We start from the raw sequence: 23,596 nt of genomic DNA, 5'->3' as shown, positions 1-23,596 counted from the left end.
ATCCCATTGCCACAGCAGGAATTTGGCCTCGTCTTGCCCATTTTCTGTGTTCCTGCCCTAGCCTGGTTCTCCAGATCTCTGTCAATTCATGAGCCACCCACGTACACTGAAGAGTAGACGTGCAGGCAATTCAGAAGTACAAAAACACTAAGGTTACCTTTTGTACTCACTTACTTCAAAGGGGAATCACTTCTTACCCATTAACTCAGTCAAACAACAGTTATGGTTTTCCAACCATACTGCTCTCTCAGATTTCCCTAGCCCTCCTATGAAACAAAGTTATCTTTAAAAAATCTAAACGTCTATCTTAGATTTTAAATACCTAAGATATGGCAATGACATTTTCCCACTATGTTAAGGAAATGGAGCAAAGAGATTTTTTTCAAAATCCAATATGCACACAGTAGCCAAAGGTACAGACCACTAAAATGGAGGAATTCATCAATGGATGAATAGATTTAAAAATACGGTGTAGCCACACAACGGAATATTATTCAGCCATAAGCAGAAATAAAGTACTGATACATGGATGCATGAAAACATTATGCTTAGTGAACTAAATCAGATAATGGTGATGGTTGCACAACATTATGAATATACTAAATGCCACTGAATTGTACACTTTAAAATGGTTAAAATGGTGAGTTTTATGTCATGCATTTTATCACAATAAAAAATTTAAGTCTAATATTCAAAAAATTAGAAGAAATATAAAGTAGAATATTTTAAACATGATCCATCCCATTTGCAACAGAACAAGGTGGCTTTTGTCAAAAGAATTTTCTGGTTATAAAATCTTTGTAGTTCTGATGCTCCTTCAGAACTCTCAGTGGAGTTATCTGTCATTACATAATCAAGTTTTCTTATTAAGAAATAACCTTGTTGGGAATGTAAATTGATACAGCCACTATGGAGAACAGTATGGAGGTGCCTTAAAAAACTAATAATAGAACTACCACATGACCCAGCAATCCCACTACTGGGCATATACCCTGAGAAAACCATAATTCAAAAAGAGTCATGTACCACAATGTTCATTGCAGCTCTATTTACAATAGCTAGGACATGGAAGCAACCTAAGTGTCCATCGACAGATGAATGTATAAAGAAGATGTGGCACATATATACAATGGACTATTATTCAGCCATAAAAAGAAACGAAATTGAGTTATTTGTAGTGAGATGGATGGACCTAGAGTCTGTCATACAGAGCGAAGTAAAAGTCAGAAAGAGAAAAACAAATACCGTATACTAACATATATATATGGAATCTAAAAAAAAAAAAATGGTTCTGAAGAACCTGGGGCAGGACAGGAATAAAGATGCAGGCGTAGAGAATGGACTTGAGGAGGGGGACATGGGGAGGGGGAAGGGTAAGCTGGGACGAAGTGAAAGAGTGGCATGTACATATATACACTACCAAATGTAGAATAGATAGCTAGTGGGAAGCTTCTGCCAATTGAAAGATCACACATAGGATCTGGGCCTGGAGCTAGACTTTTTAATATATTCCCTGGCAGTCCAGTGGTTAAGATTCCACACTTCCACTGCAGCGGGTGTGGGTTTGATCCCTGGTCAGGGAACTAAGATCCCACATGCCCTGTGGAGAAACAAAAAAAAAAAAAAAAAATAACCTTGTGTCTGGTGAGAGGAAAGCAAAGCTCCTTCAAGAGCTTTTAATCTATCTCTGATCACAGTCATATTTCCTTTCATTTAAACACAATAAGGAAGTGGTGAAAATAAAGTATAATTTAATCGATCTTGGCAAATATAATTTTTCCACTCTGGCAAAGTTTAAAACTCTCTTATTATGTCATCAGTTACTCAATTTTCCAAAGATGTGGGACTTTACATGGGAAAAATGGGCTAAAGATGCTGGTATTTACATAATTCTTCAAACTGGGATAGCAAAAATGGGCTGCCAGTTGCTATCCCATAATTGGATGGCTCATTACTGTAAAATTATTTCAAGTTTGCTCTGTGGAATCCTGGGAAGTGACATTTACTCAATTTTTTATTCTAGAATTTTATAAATCCTTTATCTTTTATTTCCATCATTTCTTTATTTCCCCCAAATCTCACATCCATCATTGGTAAAAGGAAAAAATATATGTGTGTGTTTATATGTTTATACGTATAAACACACTCACATATATATTCTAAGACCTTTCAATTATTGTTTTCCAACCCCAATAGAACTAGAAAAGAAAACCCTGCGCCAAGAATCCAACTTTAAAAGTATTGATTTCAGTGTGTCTGTATCAAAGCCAGAGTGAGTGGCTTTCCATTCTAAGAAGCAAAAATGGTGAACTCTTTCCTAATTTACATTTCCTGCATTACACAGGGTACATTGAAATACCAGCAACTTCAAGTTCTATTTCTCAACTTATTTAAAAGATTTGTGTTGCTTAAAAAGGAATTTTCAATAACCTCTTGTGGGGTGGGGGAGATCGCAAGATTTTCCCATCCAGTTTCCTCAGAGGAAACCATCTTAATGCTTTTTTAAGTAATAAAAGCATTTCATTTCACAAGTCCTTAAAATACAATGACTTCATTTACTTTTAGAGGCTTTATCAAAGTAGGTTTTCAGAAACCCGCACTCTTGAGAGCAGGTGCCTGTAATCAAATACAGTCTTCTCACCTGATCCATTTCCCATGCTTTGGAGGGCTAGGTTTGAGAGCACTAACTCACTCTGCATTCATAAGGAAGATATTATTGCCAAGTTCTGTGAAGCCCTCTGAGAAATTCATCAGGGCTACAAACTACTGACCTTACCCTAAACCCATCTGCTTGCAGGCCAGCTGACTCAACGTCTCCTGCCAGCCATCCGCACACACGTGGTGTTCCATGGCAGATCTGTGAGCGGTCAGGAATGACGAGGAGTTCACATTTGCAGAGAGGGTCACTGAGGGGAAAAAAGGGGGGGAAACCCTAATTTAAAACATTGCTTCTCATAACACCGAATGATAACATGCTTTTGCTTTACTTGCAGACATTCATTTTTATTTCTTTTAGCTAAGAACCATTTGGTGAGTTCTTACCCTGTGCCAATCACTGATTGCCGTGTGGCGGGGGATGGAAAAATGAATTAGATGTGTTCTCTGCCCTCCAAGAACTAGAGGCTCTGGTGAAAGAGACAGGCAGTTCTTAACTTTTCATTATGAGTTACAAGACGGCCACAGGCAGGTCCCATTCCCATGAGTTTACCCAAGGACTTGCATAATTAGAAGGAGCTAGTTGTAACTTCATTCAAATCGTTTCCTTTCAAGAAAGTCTGTGAGAATGCAAGTGTGTGAGAGGGATGTGTTAATTTTGGATTAATTTGCATATGCACTAATTCCTCTTTTATCAAAGAGCATCCTCTGTACCTCATACACCACAGATTGTTTGTGGAAACACTGCACAATTAATGACAATATACATCATAACCGTGATTTGGCCAGATGATGCAAAGGACTGAAATAAGGGCCAAGGGAATGGAAAGAGGGATGAGTGTGGAACGATAGAATGAACCAAACTCAAGATGATAAACTGCAACATTGGGATACTGGTGAGAGATGCCTTTAAGTCCTGTCCATGTAAGGGAGTAGATAGAAGTCTCATCTGGATCTGGAGCGAGAGTCCAGGGAAGATGGAAGACCACTTCAGTATCCTCTTCCAGGAGGTGTCGATGATACAAGAATGACTGACTACTGATAATTTATTATGGGTGATAATAAAGAGTTTTTTAAAAATTATATTCAAATGAAAAGCTGTATCATCAAAACAATTTGAACCCAAATATTTTTACATATAAGATAGACATTTCAAACAGAGAAGTAACTTGTGGGGAAGTGTTCTGTGAGTTGGAAATAACATGTACAAATCACCACTGGCAGCTTTTATAATAGTAAACCAGAATAGATGAACTTTGTAAGATCTGTGAAACCAGTCAGGATTCACTTAGCTTAAATGGCTGCCAGGCATTAGAGCATAGAGCAGATGGCAGAAACAAGCAGCTCACCACAGTCCCATTCATCGGAACTGTCTATGCAGTCGGCTTCGCCGTCACACCACCGGTCACGTGACACACACTCGTGGTTTGCACATTCTAGCTCATCATCTTGGCAAAATGCTGGCAAGGGAACAAGAAGTGAGGAGACAAACATTTTAGGAATGAATGTGATTATCACTAACAGGCACATCGTGGTTTGCCAGCAGAAGCATCTAAGGAAGACAAGATGTGGTCACCCACGCCTCCAAATGGGTGTCAAGACCGAAGAGCAGAACTGATAAAATCTCATTTCTGAGAGGTACATCCATACAAACAGCAAGCATTTAAACAGAACTACTGTCTCCAAGCGATGAGATTCTCTAGTTCTAACTACAGGATTGAAGAAGTGGTACCCAGAGCAGCAGAAATACTGAAGATGAGAACATAGGGCTAAAATCTGAAGTGGCGGGAGCAGAGCACTGGGCATGAGCGGACTGAAGTCACCCTAGGATGAAAACCAGCTCTGTCCACATTTATGGGTAATTTTATTTTTTTAAATCTCTAGTATTAAATGACTCTCAGAGTCACACACTAATTCTCTCTCGGGTTTTTAAAAACTATGGCAAAACTCCTTGATTGCCTACCTAGCATCTATTACTTTTCTTCCTCCCTTTTAAAAAAATGTATTTATTTTTTATTGGGGTATAGCTGCTTTACAATATTGTGTTAGTTTCTGCTGTACAACGGAGTGAATCAGCTATATGTATACACATATCCCCTTCCTCTTGGACCTCCTTCCCATGCCCATCCCCATCCAGGTCACCACAGAGCACCAAGCTGATCTCCCTGTGCTCTACAGCGGGTTCCCGCTAGCTACCTATTTTACACATGGTAGTGTATCTATGTCAATCCCAACCTCCCAATTCATCCCACTCCCCTTCCCCAACCCCCATGTCCTCCTTTTTTAAGGGAACATGAATTTATTCAGGGCCGCACACCAGCCCCTGCTCCAAGACAAGATCCTGATTCATTTAAGCAAGACATGGCATTTTTCTGACTACAATTTTTTTTTCTCTGAGTACAGTTATTAGTCTAGGAGTAAAGATGGGATCCGAGATCAGGGTCTTGGCCTATGGTTTTGTAGGTTGTGCTTTCCAAGGTAGTTCCTGCCCAAACCCTGCTCTCCAGGCCACGTGTCCTAGCCTGAAGGAAACAGCATCTTTTTCTAATTGGTTCTCCCTAAAGATGCTTCTTTTTGCAGTTCAGCTGTTTAGGTGGTGTTTTTTGGAATCCACACAAAGATAGCTGACTGCTAGCTGGGACCCAGCTCAAAGTTGGCCAATCTGAGTGAAGCCCTAAGTGATATTCCAGAGATGAGGGTGAGGTTCTCTCTACTTCCTAGTGGCTATGACCAGGGAAGCATGGCACCCCAGGTGCTCTTGGCAGCCATCTTTGGACTCTGGCAGGAGCCAGCCAGAGGTCAAGCAAACGTAAAGAATCCCAGAAGAGATGCTGAACTCCTTTATCTGGCCCTACACTTGATTTTTTATATGATAATATAAGGCATATGCAAAACATAGGATAATAAAAGAATAAAATGTCTTCATTGTTTAAGTCTGTTTGAGTTGGGCTTTCTGTTACTAGTAGGTAATGCATCTTAGGAGATTTTTTTTCTGATTCTAAAACTACTGGCCATTCATTCAGAATATGTAGAAAAGACAGAAAAGCACAAAAACTTAATAATTCCACCATTCAGGGATTACAATTGTAAATTTTTTATTATGCCCTTCTGATCTTTTTCTATGTGGTTATATGTACTTTCAAAACTCAGCACAGTAGTACACATAATTCTTTATGCTTTGTTTGATTCATCTAATGATATGTAATGAACCCACAAGAAATTATCCTTCTAATTTAATTTTTAATGTTTGCATATTATTTCATTTTATGGTTGTATTTTATGTTCCCCCTATTTTTGGATATTTGGGGTGGTTTAATTTTTTCCATGTTATAAATCATGCTAGACTAATATCATTATGCATATATTTTACACGTTTGATTGTATTCTTGGCATAAATTTTTACAAGTGGAGTTTTAATCAAAAGGCTGAAAATACAAAAAGCTTTTGATACATATTTCCAAATTTCTCACTTACATTCAAAATGAGAGGTAATTAGTGTTTAAAATAAAACGTCACATTCACAAATTCACAGTAAGCACTTACAGCAATTTTTTTCATCCATGTTATCAGGGCAGTCTGGGAACCCATCACAGATGACTGTGTGCTTCAAACATTGCTTGTTAGATGGACATTCCCAAAGATCTCTCTCTTTACATCCTGGAGACAGAAGGAAAGGTTATTTGCAGTAGATGTGAAGGTGAAAATAACAAAGGCTTTGATCAAGCAATGTAAAAAAATTACAATATAAAGGTATGATTTCTTTTTTCTTAACGAGTTTTGACTCCTGTATACCGTGGAAAATGTAATTTTGAAAGCAGAAATGCTTGGTAATCTCCAAACTGCATTATAAATAGTACAGCTCTCCCAGGAGATCAAAAGTGACATATGGGAAATCGGAAAAAAAAAAAAAAAGAAAAAGCAACTGTACTTTAACGTTCATCTTTAGCTGTTCCTTTTGCTTTCTAAGCCAATTTGCCAACACATAAGACTCATCTATAAAATGATGAGTTAACGCTTTTAAGCACATATGCCAAAATCTAGCGATCTAAATGCATATTATCTTAAAATGTAATTTCAATCCACAAATGGCGAGGCCATCTGTGTGTTTAGCAAAAGAGGCTCCTCCCATATGCCAAATATCTGCAAAACTAGCTCAAGAGCCATTACTTCAGTAACGTAGCCAGAAATCTCAGGTTAGAAACTTTATCAGTTAACCTGAGAAAAGAACATAATTTGCCTAAGACCAGGACTATAAGCTTGAACTGTAATTTGCCTATACAATAACAAGCTCTTACAATGAACTTAATAAATGTCATTTGCTTCACAGGCAGCGCATTTATACGTCCGCTAGGACATGCCAAGGGTCTGATGTGTTCTTGTCACTCCAGTTGGATCCATGACCCTCACCAGGCTGTGAGGGGAGAGAAGGAAGAGACCACATGTATTCATCTTTGAGCATCCTGAACCCCCCTGCCTGGAACAGCAGCTAGCCCTCAGCAGGACCTCGATACACGTGAATCTTAAATGGAACTTCATTTCACGTAAGGAATGAAAAGTCTCTCATTCCCAGGGAAAGGTAATTTAGTGTAAGGTGAATGAAATGCCAAGCAGTGATGAAATAAGGGGTTTCTTTAGAGATGCTATTTCTCATCTGATCTGGTACAAATCATTCAGAGAAATGTCATAGATGATTGACTCAGGTTTCTTGGAGTCCCTTACGAGAAAATAATCTGCTTTACAAAAAATTCTCATTGAAAAGTTATCAAAATAAGTCCCCAGAAGGGAAATTTTTACTATGGGATAAAATTAGATTTAAAGTGTTTCACCATTCAAAAACATAGGATAGCAGTAGAGTATGTGACTGCAAAACTGTAGGAAATAAATAGTGAGAGGCCTTCACTAGCTGACCATCTAGAATGGTTTTAGGCCCAGGGACATCCATTCTAGGAACTCATGGGAATATAATCTGGAGTTTTCAGCTAACCAAGAATAACCATCATCTGGAACCAAGAGACATCATCTGGAATGTTCTGGCAAGGAGACTCATCACAAACCACATCACTTGCTAGCAGATGATGAGAGAAAACAGCATAAGTCTTTCTGACTGTTCACAAGGTACATTCCTAAGCGTACAGAGAAGAATGTGGACACTTGGAATGAAATGATAAAAGATCACAAAAGTCAATCTACTGGGACATAAGACCTGTATGCTCACAGATGGTAATAATAAGAGATAACATTTATTATCCACTATAAATCCACCTTCTAGATATTAGTTTTAATTCTTACAATAATACCACAATGTCAGAATTACAATCACCATTTTCTAAGTAAAGAAACTGAGATGTAGAGAAAATAGACAGATTGCTCCAAATCCAGCCTTATAGAGAAAGATCCAGTAGGGAAGCAGGTGCAAGTCTTTAGTTGCTGTCCTCAGTATGCATTAGAGGTAAGAGCAAAGGAAACAAAGCTTAGAGTCAGACATCTGGATTTGAACCTTAGCTCCAATCTCATTAGCTGTATGACCTTGGATAAGTTCCTTAATTTCTCTGAACCTCAGTTTCCATATCTCTAAAACAGTAATAATAACACCTGCTACAAAGGGTTGCTATAAAGACAAAATGAGTACTCTATAGGCAGTAATTTCCCTTCTGTATCTTCTCTTTTCTAATAAAAGTTTGCGTGGCCTAATGCCTCCTTTGTGGAGTTATGATGAACATAAATGAAGTAGGATGAAAAGGTCAAGACATGAGGCACATGGAAGATACCATTATGATTTTGTGAAAAAAATCATTCTCTCTTTAAAGTGACATTTTTGGTGTAATTATGCTTTAAATGTATGCTTTAAAAGGAAAAGGGTATGACTCCATTAAAAATTAAAACTAGGTATGGATAGGATGGGATATTTAATGCAGCTGTAGGTTATGAAACCAAATAATTGTTGATGTCAGAATAACTGCCACCTCCCCCCGTACAGACATAACGGCTACGCCCACTCACAGAGGCCACCGTGTATTGCTAAAGTGACCAACTCATCCCAGTTTGCCTGGGACTTTGCAGGTTTGAGCACTAAACATCCCTGCTTCCAAGGAAACCCCCCTCAGTACTGGGCAAAGCATAATGGTTCGTCAACCCTAAGTGCGCTAAGCGTTCTGTTGGGTTCTTCACTTTCTCTCTCAGTTTCACAAAATCTCTGCGAAGCAGGCTTCCCTGTCAGAGGCAGATCCCACCTGAACTGGGGCACCTTTTTTCTCTATCAAAACAGTTGTCATTAGAGGTGAAGAAGGCAAAGCACCTTAAAGCAGATGCTTCTTGAACTCTGAGAAGCTTTCAGTGATGCCAGTACAGAGTAAGTGGGTCCACTCATCAGGGCTGCTAACTTGAGCTACATCAAATAAAGTGTTGTCAGGGTAGAGCTGCTCGTCTTCGGCCAGCAGCTGCCCCGGTGGCTGTGGATGTGATCTCAGAGCAAATCAAGGGAGCTGAGCAGTGAGGTTCAGGCCTGGCAGGTGTGACGGCCCCTCCAGAGCCTGTGACCCTGGGCCATGGAGCCCAGATCTCAAAGAACAGTCGCAGCATCTGTGGTAGCAGCCCGAACAAAGGAGCTGCCTCCCTCCCCGAACTCTGGGCCTAACCGTCAGGGGCAGCAACAACATCACAAGTCACAGAGCTCCCATCTTTGACCATAAAGCCCCAGTGGACCTCCCAATTCCTTAGTCACACCCCTTTTCGGGGTGCCATCTTCATGTCACCCTCTTCAAGACGTGCTGTCTCAGTACCCTGTGAAGAGGCAGGATGAAGACTTGGAAAGGGCTTTAAATTGCAGGGTGGGAGCCACCCTCAGTGACCGTAATCCTGGAGATGGGGACATCCACCACCACAACAAGCACCACCTCAAGGACGAGGCTCCACCCGGATGCCCACGTTCACTATGTAAATCAGGGACTCTGCCCAGCCTGTGCTTTGGACGTGACATGCCAGTCTGCCCTCCTCTGCCATAAATAAGACCTTGGTCTGTCAGAGATAATACCAAGCTAGACAGGACTCATTCTCTCAAGGGAGATCCCTGAGGTGACCTGTAAGGGGACTTGCCTCCTGGATTTCCTAGCACTATGGCAGGTGGGCTCTTGGTTATTGCCCTCTGAGGACTGAGTAAGGCATGTTATAAGCATTCCAAGCTGTGCGGGAAAAAGTGCGCTTCTCTAAATGTTACAGGTGGGAAAACTGAGGCCCAGAGAAGTTAAGTGACTGGGAAAAAGTCACACAGCCTCTAAGTGCTGAGTCTGGATTTAAATCCAAGTCTAGGTCTGCAGAGAGCACTCTACCATTCCAGGCTGCCTGCCCAAGACACCAAATGAGATAGTGAAGAGTTAGCCAAGTAGCAAAATATCTAAAGGGAAGGAGAATGTCTCTTCCTTAGCATGAAGGATGAAATGTGATCAGAGATTGATCCTAAGACTCCTCCTGAAAGTACATTTGTGGGTATGTGACATGAGATGAACACAATGACCCTCACTCTGTCTTCTAGTCACAGAGCAGGAAATCAGTCTCTTCCACAAGCAAAGGGACAAAGAGACATGGAGATTGGCTCTCTGGAGTATTTAAAAGAAAAACACAGTAAAGTCCTTCTCTGTGAGAAATACACAAATACTATTAAGGAGTCCAAACAGTCAGGGAAAAAAAGTCTTTTGAAAACTTTTTAAGTCAAGCTGTAAAACCTATAAATATCAGAGCCAGAGGCTTTAAACACAGCCTAAAGGGGTTTTGACTCCAAGAAGAGGTTCAGGTTATAAAGAAAGATTTTACTGCATTTTATCTATCACCCAAGAGGAGAGCGAAGATAGATGATGAAATGGTTTTTAATTATTTGAAGATAAACAGAAAGGTCCTTAACGACACTCACGTTTGTATTGTTGTCTATCTGTCTGTGTATGTTGTATACCCTTTTATGCAGAAGAGTGCTCAATTAATAATTGTGATGTTATACTCATGTAATGAAGCGTTTTATTTCTCCAGCAGATATAAAAAAACGGTTTGAGCTATATTCTCATTTAACTGACCCATTGAGAAGACTCGCTGCTCCCATCACAGCTCAGGTACCACCTTGTTCCTGCTGGTGTAGCTCATCCAACTGTGGACATAGGCCTAGCAAAAGCTAACTTAAATCTCACAAACTCAGATCTATAGCATGAAGGCAAAGCTCAGAAATATAATCTCATTGTTATTTTCTTTAGCTCACTTTTCCTTTATGCCCTTCTTGTTCATTTCTCTGCCCAGATCTGCACCTTTTTCTCCATTGCTTAGATATCAATGCTTGGTAAATGTTAGATTGAAAATAAGCTTCTTTCATCCAGTTGCTAGATCTACAGCCAGCTTCATCTACATAGTAGATGTTCAATTAATGACAAACTATCACTTTAAGACAAGGAAGTGCTTCTGTACTGACGCAGTACTGACTCTGTAAACCACTCCTATCTTTTAGACTTCTCTCCCATGAAGCAATTCTGGAATGATATGTTCATATTTACATAATTCTTCCAAACACTTGCTGAAAACTTTTCTAATAATGGCAATACTTCCGACTGTTGTTTACGCTAACAATTATACAATCAGTACAACTTCAACAACAAAAATTTACCACAAGAGCAGGAGACACTTCAGAACAACATTACTCCCAGCCCAGCAGGATGGCTCCCGCAAAGAAGGGAAGCTAGAAGAAGGGCTGGTCCGCCATCATTGAGGTGGTGACCAGAGAAAACACTGTCAACATTCACAAGTGCATCCATGCAGAGGGTTTCAAGAAGCGCACCCCTAGGGCATTCAAAGAAATCTGGATATTTGCCATGAAGGAGATGAGATTTCCAGATGTATGCATTGACACCAGGCTCAACACGTCTGTCTGGGCCAATGGAATAAGGAATGTCCCATTCAATATCCACGTGCAGTTGCCCAGAAAACGTAATGAAGATGAAGATTCACCAAACAAGCTCTATGCGTTGGTTACCTATCCACCTCTCGCCACTTTCAAAAATCTGCAGACAGTTAATGTGGATAAGAACTAACTGTTGATTGTCCAATAAGGTTATAGAACTGCCAAAAACAAACACTACTTACTGTTAAATGTTTAACGCATGTGTTTTAAAAGTGTATTTACAAATGGTGTGCTTTGACCTCCATGCTTTCCTGCTGCAGAAGTGTCAGAGAAACAGCGTAAATTTCCAACACATCAATTATTTTATAATTAAATTAAAGAAGCACTGTTTTGAGGGGAAAACCCAATAATGTTGTTAAAAGTTTGGAGGAGCTGCAGATGTGTGGAAGTGAATAGTTAATAGTCATAGTATTCAGTAAAGCCCAAGCATTTAAGTGCATTCCACCCCACAATGGACGGAATAAATCAGAAAGACAGGAAGCTTGGAGTGAAACCCAGCTTTGCTGGAGCTGGTGTTTGCATTACCAGATGGTATGCCTATCCACGCCCATGGAAACAGACGGACAAACCGAGCAAGTAGGCAGAATGGGAATCCGAGGATTTCCCAGTAGTCCTCCATTGGGCCTTCCTCTACTGCGTGATTTCTTCATTTGATTTTAACTGCTGTGTTCTCCCAGAGCATGGGACATGCCCATTCAAACGCGTGCACGCGGCCCAGCTGCTTTGGAAAACTTAATGAGAATTCTCTCATAGATTAATACTGCTGGGGCAATTAATGTTCCAAATGTATTAATTTATTGCTGACTTTTAACTTTCCTTAACCAGAACTCTCAATAACATCGTCAGCCTTTTGAGTGTTTTATAGAGATTAGACAATTTATTCGATAGTTCTCATGAGCCTTTAATTGTGAGATTAAAGTACTGACAAAAACTCATTACTTAACTAGAAACCTGACATTTTAGGATCATTTGTACCCTATAGTGCTTTAAATTTCTTTTTTACAGAATATACTCTAGAACTCAGACCATTTAATCTTCATAAGACTCTTTTTGAGACTAAGTTTTTACATTTCTCAAATATTCATTCCCCTACTGCAAATTTCGGTCTAGCCACCCAAGGAAGTATCATGTAACCTCTTTGGACAATCTAAGATAATCTATTTTAATTTGCATCTCAGAATACCATAACCCATCAAAGCCATAGTGTAGTGAAAAAATCCAATAGATTTTTTTTTTTTGCGGTACGCGGGCCTCTCACCGTTGTGGCCTCTCCCGTTGTGGAGCACAGGCTCCGGACGCACAGGCTCAGCGGCCATGGCTCACGGGCCCAGCCACTCCGCGGCATGTGGGATCCTCCTGGACGGGGGCACAAACCCGCGTCCCCTGCATCGGCAGGTGGACTCTCAACCACTGCGCCACCAGGGAAGCCCCCAATAGATTCTTAATAAATCATTTATATAAGGGATATTCAATGAGTTTTGATTTCTTTCTTTACATACAGACCGCAAACAAAGCAAACAACAGTAGCTTCTCAAAACACTGTATGTTCCTCCCTAACAAAATCATTCTGACAGTTCTAATTTTCTAGAAGATGCACTTATCCATATTTATAGTAGCTGATAGGATTTCAGTTGATTGCTTGTGACATCTTGTCTGGACCAGAAGGGCAATGTCTACTACGGAAAACTCATTTTGGGAAGCAAGGCAATATTTCATCCCTCAAAGGCCAAAAGAATAAAATGATTTCAAAAGATGCATTGCCTCATGTGCTTTCAATGGCAAAAAGTGTCAGGTTTTTTAAGCAGAACAAGCTAAATAATCATAACCAAACTGTTCTTTGGGTAGCCCTTCAATCATTTTGCTTTACTCTAAAATATTGCTTAGTAAAGAGCACTGTCTGTTTTCTATTCCCTGACACACTTTGAGGTTACAAGTACAAAGGTTTGCAGGGAAGTAAAATGGAAATTAGCTCCACTTAAATTGCCACTGGCATTTCTGGCCTTTCCATGGGTGATTTTGGAGTTCAAAGGCAGAAAATGTCAGGAAGAGTTTTATCCTTTGCTGACAGAGACAAAAATCAGAGAGAGCATGAAGATAAATCCCAATTAAATTTGAATGTTAGAGCCTGCACTCTGTCTTTGTGTTTCTAGATGCCTATTTAAGAATATGGGAATTATAGGCAAGTACACTATTATTCTGACCTTAAAACAGATGACAACTGCTTTAGAATCTCTCAATAAAAATAATCTCTTACATTTGTGAAGAGCTTCTTTTACTAAGAGTTTGCACATATGTCATCAACGTTATAAACAGAAGTGTAATTTAGGGAAAATCAATGGAATTAACAGGAAAAAACACTTATAATTCATATTTTGCCATTTGATAACTTAAGAAGTAAATTGCCTTAGCATTCAACCCTAGTCACTACTTACAACTGTCAGTAAACAATGGACATATTTTAACACAATCCCTTATCCTAACAAGTTATTAGTGTACATTCAAGAAAAGTGCCATCTCACATACATACCACAGTTTTCTTCATCACTATCATCATCACAGTCAGCCTGGCCATCACATCTTCTGGAAGCCAGAACACACCGTCCTGAGCTGCACTTGAAGTGACTAGGTGAGCATTCTGTTAAAAGCAGTGGGCCACATTACTGTCAACAGACAGAAAACCCAGAACCATCAGCTAATTTATCCATTTACATGTGGGATGTTGTGGAGAAGTTATCACTGAACATAAGGATGGTCCTTCACAAAGCTGAAATGGTCAAAGTTTACTTGGCTTTCTTCTGTCTGCCTATCAGCATCTTTTCCTTTCATCCTTGACATCACCTCTTCAGATCAGCTGTTTTGTGTCTTTATGCTTTCCAGCAATTAACTCTCTTTCTGAATGGACAGGCTAACAATTGCTGGAGCCTGAAATGTCCTATGAAGTGAATGCTTCTAAATACCCAGCTGGCTTTCCTTTAATGTGTCATATTGTTTCCCATCCTAATCTTTCCACCTAGTGGGAAGGTCCTTGATTCCATTTCTCTACTTGATTATCCTACATTGCCAAGGTCTCTGAATGCTTTGCACTTGAAGGAACCAAGGCGTGATCTTCACCATTACCTACAGGGGCCCTAGTATAAAAGCAGCATCCATATATAATGGACTCTGTGAGTTAAGTGTGTTTAAAATAAATACCTAGAGTATTAACGTCATCTCTGCCATTTATTTTTTAAATGAAGACAATGTCTAACATATGGGTATCAAATTCTTCAATGTACTCAAGTTTATAGATTCACCACCTATGCAGCCTTTCTACTGGTAACTAAATAAAAACAATAACAACAGAGAAACTTCTAAAAGTAGCTGATATATTCATCCATGTTAGATACCCCACTGTAATTAATTCAAAAATTAACCTTCCACATCGTCATCAGGCATTAGACAGGTTTGACTCTCTGAATTTTCCTCTGGAAATTGACTGCAATCTGTGTCTTCTGGCCATTGTAGGCCCACAATCCCAAGAACAGACTCACAGCGTTCTTTGGAATGCTCACACAGAGCTCTAAAAGAGCGAGAAAGACAAAATAACACCTGATGTTAGGCCTCTATGTAGGGTTTTAATTCTGTATGGCTATGGGTTGGCGTGTATATGTGGTGTGTGTATGCAGTGTGTGTGCGTACCAATGTATATATGTGAATGCACATATACACAATAGATATTTGGGAAACCAAATTGAGTAATATCGCTACAAGGGGGATACATTCCAGAAACATACTTTCACCAAAAGAAACTCCATTGCAGAAATGGAAACAGAGATGTTCCCAGAACACGGATTCCCTCCCCCAGTTTGCCTTTCCCATTTTCTCTTCTTTCTTTCAGGCAGACACACTCCAGTGTCTTTTGTTTTAAGCAGGGAAGACCCCAAAATCACTTGGACAGTCTGCCGCCAAAGGTCATGGAATCTATACAACACCCTCAGCCTCAGCCCACTGTGGTGCCCTGGGATGTGAGCCATTTCCTGTGCCAACCTGGCTTACCTAAGGCATTATTACTTCAGCTTACACCAAACTCATCTGTGTTGGGCTCAAGTTGGTAAAAAATGAAGTTTGTTGGTCTTTGTTAAAGAAAAGACATACTAAGCATTGTACTAGGTGCTTTTATGTGTATTATCTCATTTGTACCGGAATATTTTAAAACTGAGGTATCAACACGCCTCAAAGAAGATGGCTTTACTTCCTACGGGGAAAGAAAAAAACAGTTTGCCTCAATATATTACCAAGAAATTAGTTACGGATTTTTTTTTTAAGTAGACATAATGAAAGTAAGTTCCTAGGCAAATTTTTTATTTCCCTTTAAATACATTCTCATTTCTTAAAAGTTTCAAACTTTAAACCACTAAGTTAATTTCAACAGGTAAGGAATGGTTAGCAATTGAATGGAGACGTTTCAGAAAAGGCTCTGTCTAGATTGAAGTTAAGATAGAGCATAACTTGATGCTGGTTTAGCCTAGGAATTTGGGGCAAAGACAAAGCCATGGCATTCCCATATTAGGTTTGCAAAAATGGGAAGCTCAACGGTGTTTAATAACTCTCTGTTGGAATGAATAGTTTTGTTGCAGATTAATATAAAAATGTATATAACTCAATTGCTGCTGATATTTTAAATTAACCAAACGATACCTAATTTAGATGGAAGTCAGGTAGTGCCTGACTCTACCACTTTTTTTCCCTATAAAATGGAAATACAATATGTGGCACTACAACTCCATGGCATACCTGTTCTTATAATAATCTGTGCAGTGCTCAGCCATAGAGACAGCAGTCCTAAAAGGTTATTTTGAGGATGATAACTACCCTAAAGTATTCAGCACATTTTAAGGGCTCAAGAATGTTAGATTTTTTTCCAACTCATAGCTTAAAAACTGAATTTTAAGATCAATAACCAAGCTTGGCAAAAGGAATTATGTGTTACCCCATGAGCATATCAGTATATTATTCTTGTCATAATCCAAAAATTTTTCTTATAGATATCAGAATGTAACTCACTTTGATAGCCACTGAAAATGAAAGATGTACGTGTATGTGTAAACCTAAGAAACAAAACTAAAGTGTCTAGAAGTTCAACACTTTATTCAAAATGTTTATTCTAAACATTTATTCAAAAGTGTTTATTGAATAGTATTTCAGGATCAGTCTTATCTTAGGCATTTTAATATGAAACCTAAGTCCTAAAATTATCAATCATATGTGGATATAAATTTGTTCCAGAGAACACTGCAATAGGGAAATTCTTATACACATATGAAAAGAAAGTCAAATACAAGGATTTGTTAAGTACTAATGAAAGTAATTATTCACTATCATCGACCTTGCTTAGGAAAAGTAGAATAAGATTTATAAATAACCTGTTAACATAAAACTGGCAGGCGTTTTATTAGTGATACTTTAAAAGGCATTTAATAGAAATTTTAAGAATTATGTTTGCACGGCCAACATTAAATTTTACTCTATTTGTATAATTTGTTTAGCTCCCCCAAATCATTTTTAATTTTTATTGCTTCCTGTCCCAACTCTATAGATGGCCCTACCTTGTCATCCATTTGATATCTGGCATATAATTTACTGTTTTCCCATCTGTCCACTGTATTGATATTCTTGCTTTTTCTTAAAGCTCTGAGTGACTTCTGATCCCAACATATGGTTTCCATAGTTACCACTCACATTTAGGCAGGCACATCTGTGTATTCACCCCTTGATGGAAAACAGCCCTGAGAAAAGCAGCCCTCACCTCTGTGACAGCCACCTTGTACGTGCACATTCTCTGGCTATGACCCTGAACACACAGCATAGAAGAGGGACCAAACTGCCACAAAGCAGTTAGTTGCGCTCCTGTCCTAACATCAGAGCTTTGTTTATTCTGGGCTTACAACCAATAGGCACCACTTTACATTTATGTACATTCATCTAATCTCACAACAACCCAACCCAACCACCACCACTATCCTGACCTTACAGGTAAAGAAACTGAGGCTGGGAGAGACTGAGGAACCTGTCTCAGGCTACAAGCAGCTACAGAAGAGCCAGGATTTGAATCAGGAGGTGGACACCAGAGTAATAATCTTAACCCGTAGGGCATCACTCATATCCTAAGTTCAAGCCACACTCTTGAAATACCGTCCTGTATTTCATCTAACCAGGTAGTAAAACAGCAATGTCCATTCCCTGTCCATCCTGTGAGTTTGGTGTGATGACTCCTTCAGCCCACTCTTGGTGTAATGTCTCCTAACTTTTGATGCTATCAGAAGGCAGCATTTAAAATACATCAACACTGCCAGAAAAACAGGCAGGCACACCCTTACTGCTGACTCACATTTTAAAAACCGCTTCCTGATCCAACAAAATGAAACACTTGTGATTTCATTTGATTAAAGTCCATGAATTATTATCAAAGGCAGTTCATATCTCTCTTGTTTGGTATTTTACTGATGAATTCTTACTCAGATATTCATTTTAGAATTCCTACTTCTTTACCTTTTAAATAGGTAATTTGTTAAATACAGGACTTGTTGGCAAAGTATGTACTTTGTCTAAACTCAAACTATGTCTCCATTCCCTTGGTTCTCCTTGAGGGAAAATGAAGATGCCTGGGGGAGACCCCAAAGTATTACCTGCAAGGAGGGATACGTTGGCTTGTATTCTTGTCACACTTTGGTACCAAGATGGTGCAAGCAAAGAACATGAGGTATTTGTAACAGTTGGTTTGAACAAGTGCAGGGAAAAGAGAAGACTCCCAGCTGATGGATGCTTCCTTTTGAGTCCTGTGGCCAAGGTAATTTGGATAATTTGTATGGTTGTAGGGCAAATTCATGCAGAGTTCCAACGTAATTGGTTCACACTGACCTAACAAAAAACCACACATACAGATACATATTATATTTTTATTTTTCACATGTAAAACAATTTCTTAAAAACTTACAAAATTAAAGTCTAGGGCTTCCCTGGTGGCACAGTGGTTGGGAGTCTGCCTGCCGATGCAGGGGACACGGGCTCGTGCCCCGGTCCGGGAAGATCCCACATGCCGCGGAGCGGCTGGGCCCGTGGGCCGTGGCCGCTGAGCCTGCGCGTCCGGAGCCTGTGCTCCGCAACGGGAGAGGCCACAACAGTGAGAGGCCCGCGTACCGCAAAAAAAAAAAAAAAAATTAATTAATTAAAGTCTATCTTACCCTCTTTCTTAGAAGTAGCTAAGACTAGATGTAAGTAGTATATGAGGTTGCCATCAAAAGGTAAATAGTGTCAATGAAGTGTCTTGACAAACCAAGATTCATTTCTGTATATGGAGCTGCTAGCACACTGTCCAGAATGCATGTTTCAGAAAGTCTTTCTAATTTTTTTCCCTCGGCTCCACTTATCTGATTCCTTTTACTCACTTTGTCTCCTGATTTATCCATTACTTCTAAACTAGTGTATTCCCCACCACCTTCATAGCCATTTTGAAAAAATCAATGAATTTGGCTAAATAGTCAATTAGATGACTTTTTTCTATACGTTTTATTTTTGATCAGTGTATAAGGCTATACAATTTCAGGGCAAGAGGAGGCTGAGATCCATTAGATATCCATTGCCAATGAGATAACCCCTAACCCTTTAGCTTGGCGTCCAAGGCTATTTCACACTCCAAATCACAGCCTAACTTTCCAGCCTCATCACCCACGACTATCTCGCCAGCAATATTTCCTTGGCGACACCAGACATTTTAAGAATTGCTTGCGTCCTTTGTGGGTCCTGTTAGCTTTTATCTCCTTCTTTCCTTCACACACTTGTAATCACCCCTCAAATGCAATCGTGGTTCTAGCTGCCAGGTACGTAGGGCAACTGCTGATTGGAATCATCCTTCCTCATCCTCCCCTCTAAGCTAGTTTCTCCTTGTTCTGCAGCACTCAGCACAAACCCCTCTTCTAGGAAGGCTTTCTGGCCAACCACTCTTCCCCTTCCACTCCTAGTAGGAGTCTCCGCTGAGCTCCAGAGCATCTCCAGGGTGTGCATGCCACTCATTGCCCTCTGCTCTATTCTTTACTTACTTGCCTTCCCCATACAATTTGAGAGTTTTGTGAAATGAGACCGCATTTCTTTTTTTTAATTGAAGTATAATTGATTTACAATGTTGTGTTAGTTTTTGGTGTACAGCAAAGTGATTCATAAACACACACACGTATATATATAAAATTCATTCTTTTTCAGATTCTTTTCCATTATAGTTTATTACAAGATATTGAATATAGTTCCCTGGAGAACTTATTTCTTGATCTCAAAGTCTGCACCAAGCATAGTATGAGAATTAAGGAAGGAACGGAGGGGGGAGGCATCAGAAACTATCCTAGGCACTTTCAAATGTAAAAATAATGAAAAATAGAGTCCCTGCCATTGAAACACTCTAAGTCTCCAGAGGAAGAAAGACACATGCAGGTAGCTATGGTATAACATGAAGAGGCTAGGCCAGTGGGACTGAACAAAATGCTAGAGCCCAGAGAGACAGGGTGGATAGGAGCAGCTTGGGAAGCCTTCCCAGGATAAGCGGGGTTTGGGCAGGTTTGGGGGAATGTGGTGGAAAGGCTCTCTGCCCCCTCTCTGTCTGCGGTGGACGTGCTTCATTCCTAGAGGAGAGAGAAAATCAAGGGAGTGTCTTGGTAGAATCAGGTCAGGTCCACCAGAGATTTCATGCCTTATTAAGAGTAATTATTCAAATTAAATTTAATTATTTGACTAGGAAATGGTATGCAGGCAAACAGATTAGCAATAAGGACTGCAGTGAAATATGGAAACAGCTCTGGGACTATGTCGTAATTTAAAGAGTCTGAGGGCTTTGCAGAGATTATGCTGATAAGGAGCCTGATCTTGGCCAGACTGAAAAATCTCATGGACCAAGTATGTAAGACCCTCAGTTTATTGGGGAAAAAGTAACACTCTAAAGCTGGCAGAATCCTGAGGATGCCTACAGGGTGGAGAGAAGAAAAGGAGACAGAGGAGGCATGGGGTTGGTTCAGCTTTTACCACTTCTTTGATTTGTGAAAGAGGAGAAACACTGAAATGTTTTGAGTTCAGATTATACACAAAAAATGCTTATTCCTTATAACAATGAAAACAATACAAAGACGCATATAGGAAAAGCTCTTCGTCTCCCCACCTCCCTCTCTCTTAACTTCCCTCAATGCCAAAAGATGGGTTTCCTCCTCAGCTTGTTTTTATTGCTTGATTATCCGTCACGACCATCTTACAAATCAGTAGAGGCAGCTCACACTCTATATTTTTCTTAATTTCTTTAAGATACTTAAAATTTTACAAAAATGGGATCATTCACACATATTTTGATGCAGTCTTTTTTTCCCTGTCGATGTCTTTTCTTTCTCTCTTCTTCCTCAACTACCCTAACAAGTTTTAACTTTTTATCAGTTTGTTTCCTTGAGATGATTAATAGGCATATCACAGGCATAACTTTTCTCTCTTTTGATATGTGGGATGTATCGATTTTGATTTAGGATAAGATATAGGCTTTAAGTGTCTCAGAGTCAAGGGAGATGAAAGGATTAAGTTATGACCATATATTATTCTGAGATCTTTACCGAATGCGGTGAGGTTGTTTTGTTTCCTTCATAAAGGCATTCTTCACAAAGTGCTAAGCAAGGGAAACTCTCAAGTATCTGGCAACCTCAAATTCTGTGATTTACGGTATCAATAAACTTTTGTATCTTAAGCAGTAGACTCACTGACAAGCCTAATTGACATTAGCCACTAGAGGGCGATCACGTCACAAACATGTGAGGACGTTTAGCTGTTGCAGGGCTGTATAATTCAGTGCGAGCTTGAGGCAGTGCCTGGCATGGCATCCTGAGGATAGATGAGGTTTAATAAATATCTGTAGAAAAAAAAGATCCTGATGGAGTCTCAATGATAGCCCACCTTTCAAAGTCTGAAACAATATTTGATAAATTCAGCCTAAAGAAAGGACTGTTAACTAAACGACGTTACATCTTCATCATGATGCAACACCTGGAGCCAATGGAAACCATGTATTAGATTGATGGTCGTTTACATGAGAAAATGTCATTTCCAACATCCATTGGCATATATATCCGAGATTCATCATTGCGTCAAACCTTTAAAGCTCTCTTTATTATTATTTAGTTTTTAGAATTTGAAGAGCTATTATAAGGTGGACAGCCTTATACCTACTACCCAGGTCAAGCAATTGAACTCTGCCAGACATCCCACGTACCCTCCCATATCCCCTGTCTTATGTCCGCCTTCTCCTTCCCCCACAAAGTAAATGCTGAGTTTCAGAGTCATCACTTCCTTTCTCTTCTTCAGAGCTTTATTACATAAGTGTGCACCACATCCTACATACTACAGTTTGGCTACCCATTTTTGAAAACCAAATTGAAGTCTCTGATACTATCTATGTTCCCCCTCCCCTCCATCTCTTTATTTTTCTTTAATGTTTAACTGTTGAAGAATCCGGAGACTTGACCTGTAGAGTGTGCCAGAGTTTGGATTTTGCTGATTGTACACTCCTGGGGAGGCTAAACATGTTCCCCTGTCCCCCTTGTCTCCTGCACGCTGGCAGCTGAAGCTAGGGGGCTGATTAGGCTTCATCCCTTTGGCAAGACTCTAGGTGCTGCGGTGTTCTTTCATCAGAAGACACATCCATCTGATTTCTTTTTGTGACGTCTATAGCTGTATGTCCATGCTCAGTGCCTTGCCCTGTTAATTCACCTGGTTACCAAATGGTAATATTCGAATTCAATCATTTATCTTCCACTTACTAGCTGGGAATGCTTTTAGAAAGAGGTTGTTCCTCTCATCTACTATTTGATCCTGAGAACTGAAGTCCTTAATCATTACAGCATATGGCTTTTTGACTACACCCCTATACTATCTGTTCTTTCCACCTAGAGATTGCAAGGAGAGGGCAGGAAATTGACAGACCACTGGGAAATTATTTGAGGAACAAAGCTGTTCATTTCTTCCTGGATATAACTTTTCAGTGGGGGGGAATCATACTGCCATCTTCCCACTCATATATACGACTTTGGTTTTCCTTTTCTGTTCTTCAAATACACTCAGACAGTTTCCCTAGCGTCTCACTGTCTCATCAGCTTCCTCTTTCACCACAGGTGTTCTTGCCAGGTTCCCTCCATATATATTCAGCAAACATTGGAACACCCCCTCTTCTGAGGGTCAGGCACTGGGCTGGTCACTCGTCCCCATTCCTTCTCTGTTATTAAAAATAAGTGTTGGAAGAAAAATGTACACAAGTAAACATATAGAACTAAAGGTTGATGGAACACTATGGGAAACTCGGGAGGGTCCCTGAGGCATGACAGTCATGCCGGGCTTCATACAGCCATGGCGATCATGGGCGCAGGGAGGTGGGGAGAGACACATGCCCAGGAGCTGCTCTCTCCGCCAGGTTCCCCCAGATGTCTGGATTGCACTCTACAAGGTACAGGTGATGGATTAGTCCCTCCACACCAGACTGATGGGAAATAACATTCCTGATCCTACCCCCCAAGGCAAGGACGTGTCCGTATTTTGCCTCCCAGCAGGGTGCAAACGTGTTAAAGATTCTGGGCTGGACTGGATGTGGTGATACTGTGATACTTTTAAGACTCTCCATCGGTTTCGGTCGGAGCTCAGGGAGAGGACTGGGGTTGGCGGCTTGAACATAGCCCGAAGGGGTTAGTGCGCCACGGCTAGCCGGGAGGGAGTCCGGGGAAAAGGCTGCACCTGCTGAGGAGGCAAGAGACTTTTTCTGGCCTCTGTGTTTCCTGGTGCGCGAGGAGAGGGGTTTTAAGAGCGCTGCCTAAAGGAACTCCAGAAACGGGCGCGAGCCGCGGCTAACAGCTCGGAAACCAGAGACTGGCGCGAGCCGCGGCTGAAAGCTCGGAACCCAGAAACGGGCGCAAGCCGCGGCTAAAAGCGCGGACTCCAGAGACGGGCGCGAGCCGCGGCTAAAAG

General features: G+C 40.3%; 1 protein-coding gene and 1 pseudogene across 1 annotated transcript in view; one reads left to right on the top strand and one right to left on the bottom strand.

Moving 5' to 3' along the window:
• CORIN (corin, serine peptidase) overlaps positions 1-23,596 on the bottom strand; it is a 267,765-nt gene that overhangs the window by 48,874 nt on the left and 195,295 nt on the right. The window contains 6 exon segments of the mRNA XM_007450971.1: positions 2,777-2,906; positions 4,005-4,115; positions 6,199-6,312; positions 14,115-14,222; positions 15,001-15,146; positions 18,253-18,484. Of these exon segments, the coding sequence (XP_007451033.1) occupies positions 2,777-2,906; positions 4,005-4,115; positions 6,199-6,312; positions 14,115-14,222; positions 15,001-15,146; positions 18,253-18,484 (841 nt within the window).
• On the top strand, positions 11,343-11,717 carry LOC103079091 (60S ribosomal protein L31 pseudogene; annotated as a pseudogene).

This window comes from Lipotes vexillifer, unplaced genomic scaffold (genome assembly GCF_000442215.2).
Source record: "Lipotes vexillifer unplaced genomic scaffold, Lipotes_vexillifer_v1.1 scaffold404, whole genome shotgun sequence".
NCBI classification, from domain to species: domain Eukaryota; kingdom Metazoa; phylum Chordata; class Mammalia; order Artiodactyla; family Lipotidae; genus Lipotes; species Lipotes vexillifer.
This window is presented reverse-complemented; position numbering and strand designations above follow the sequence as displayed.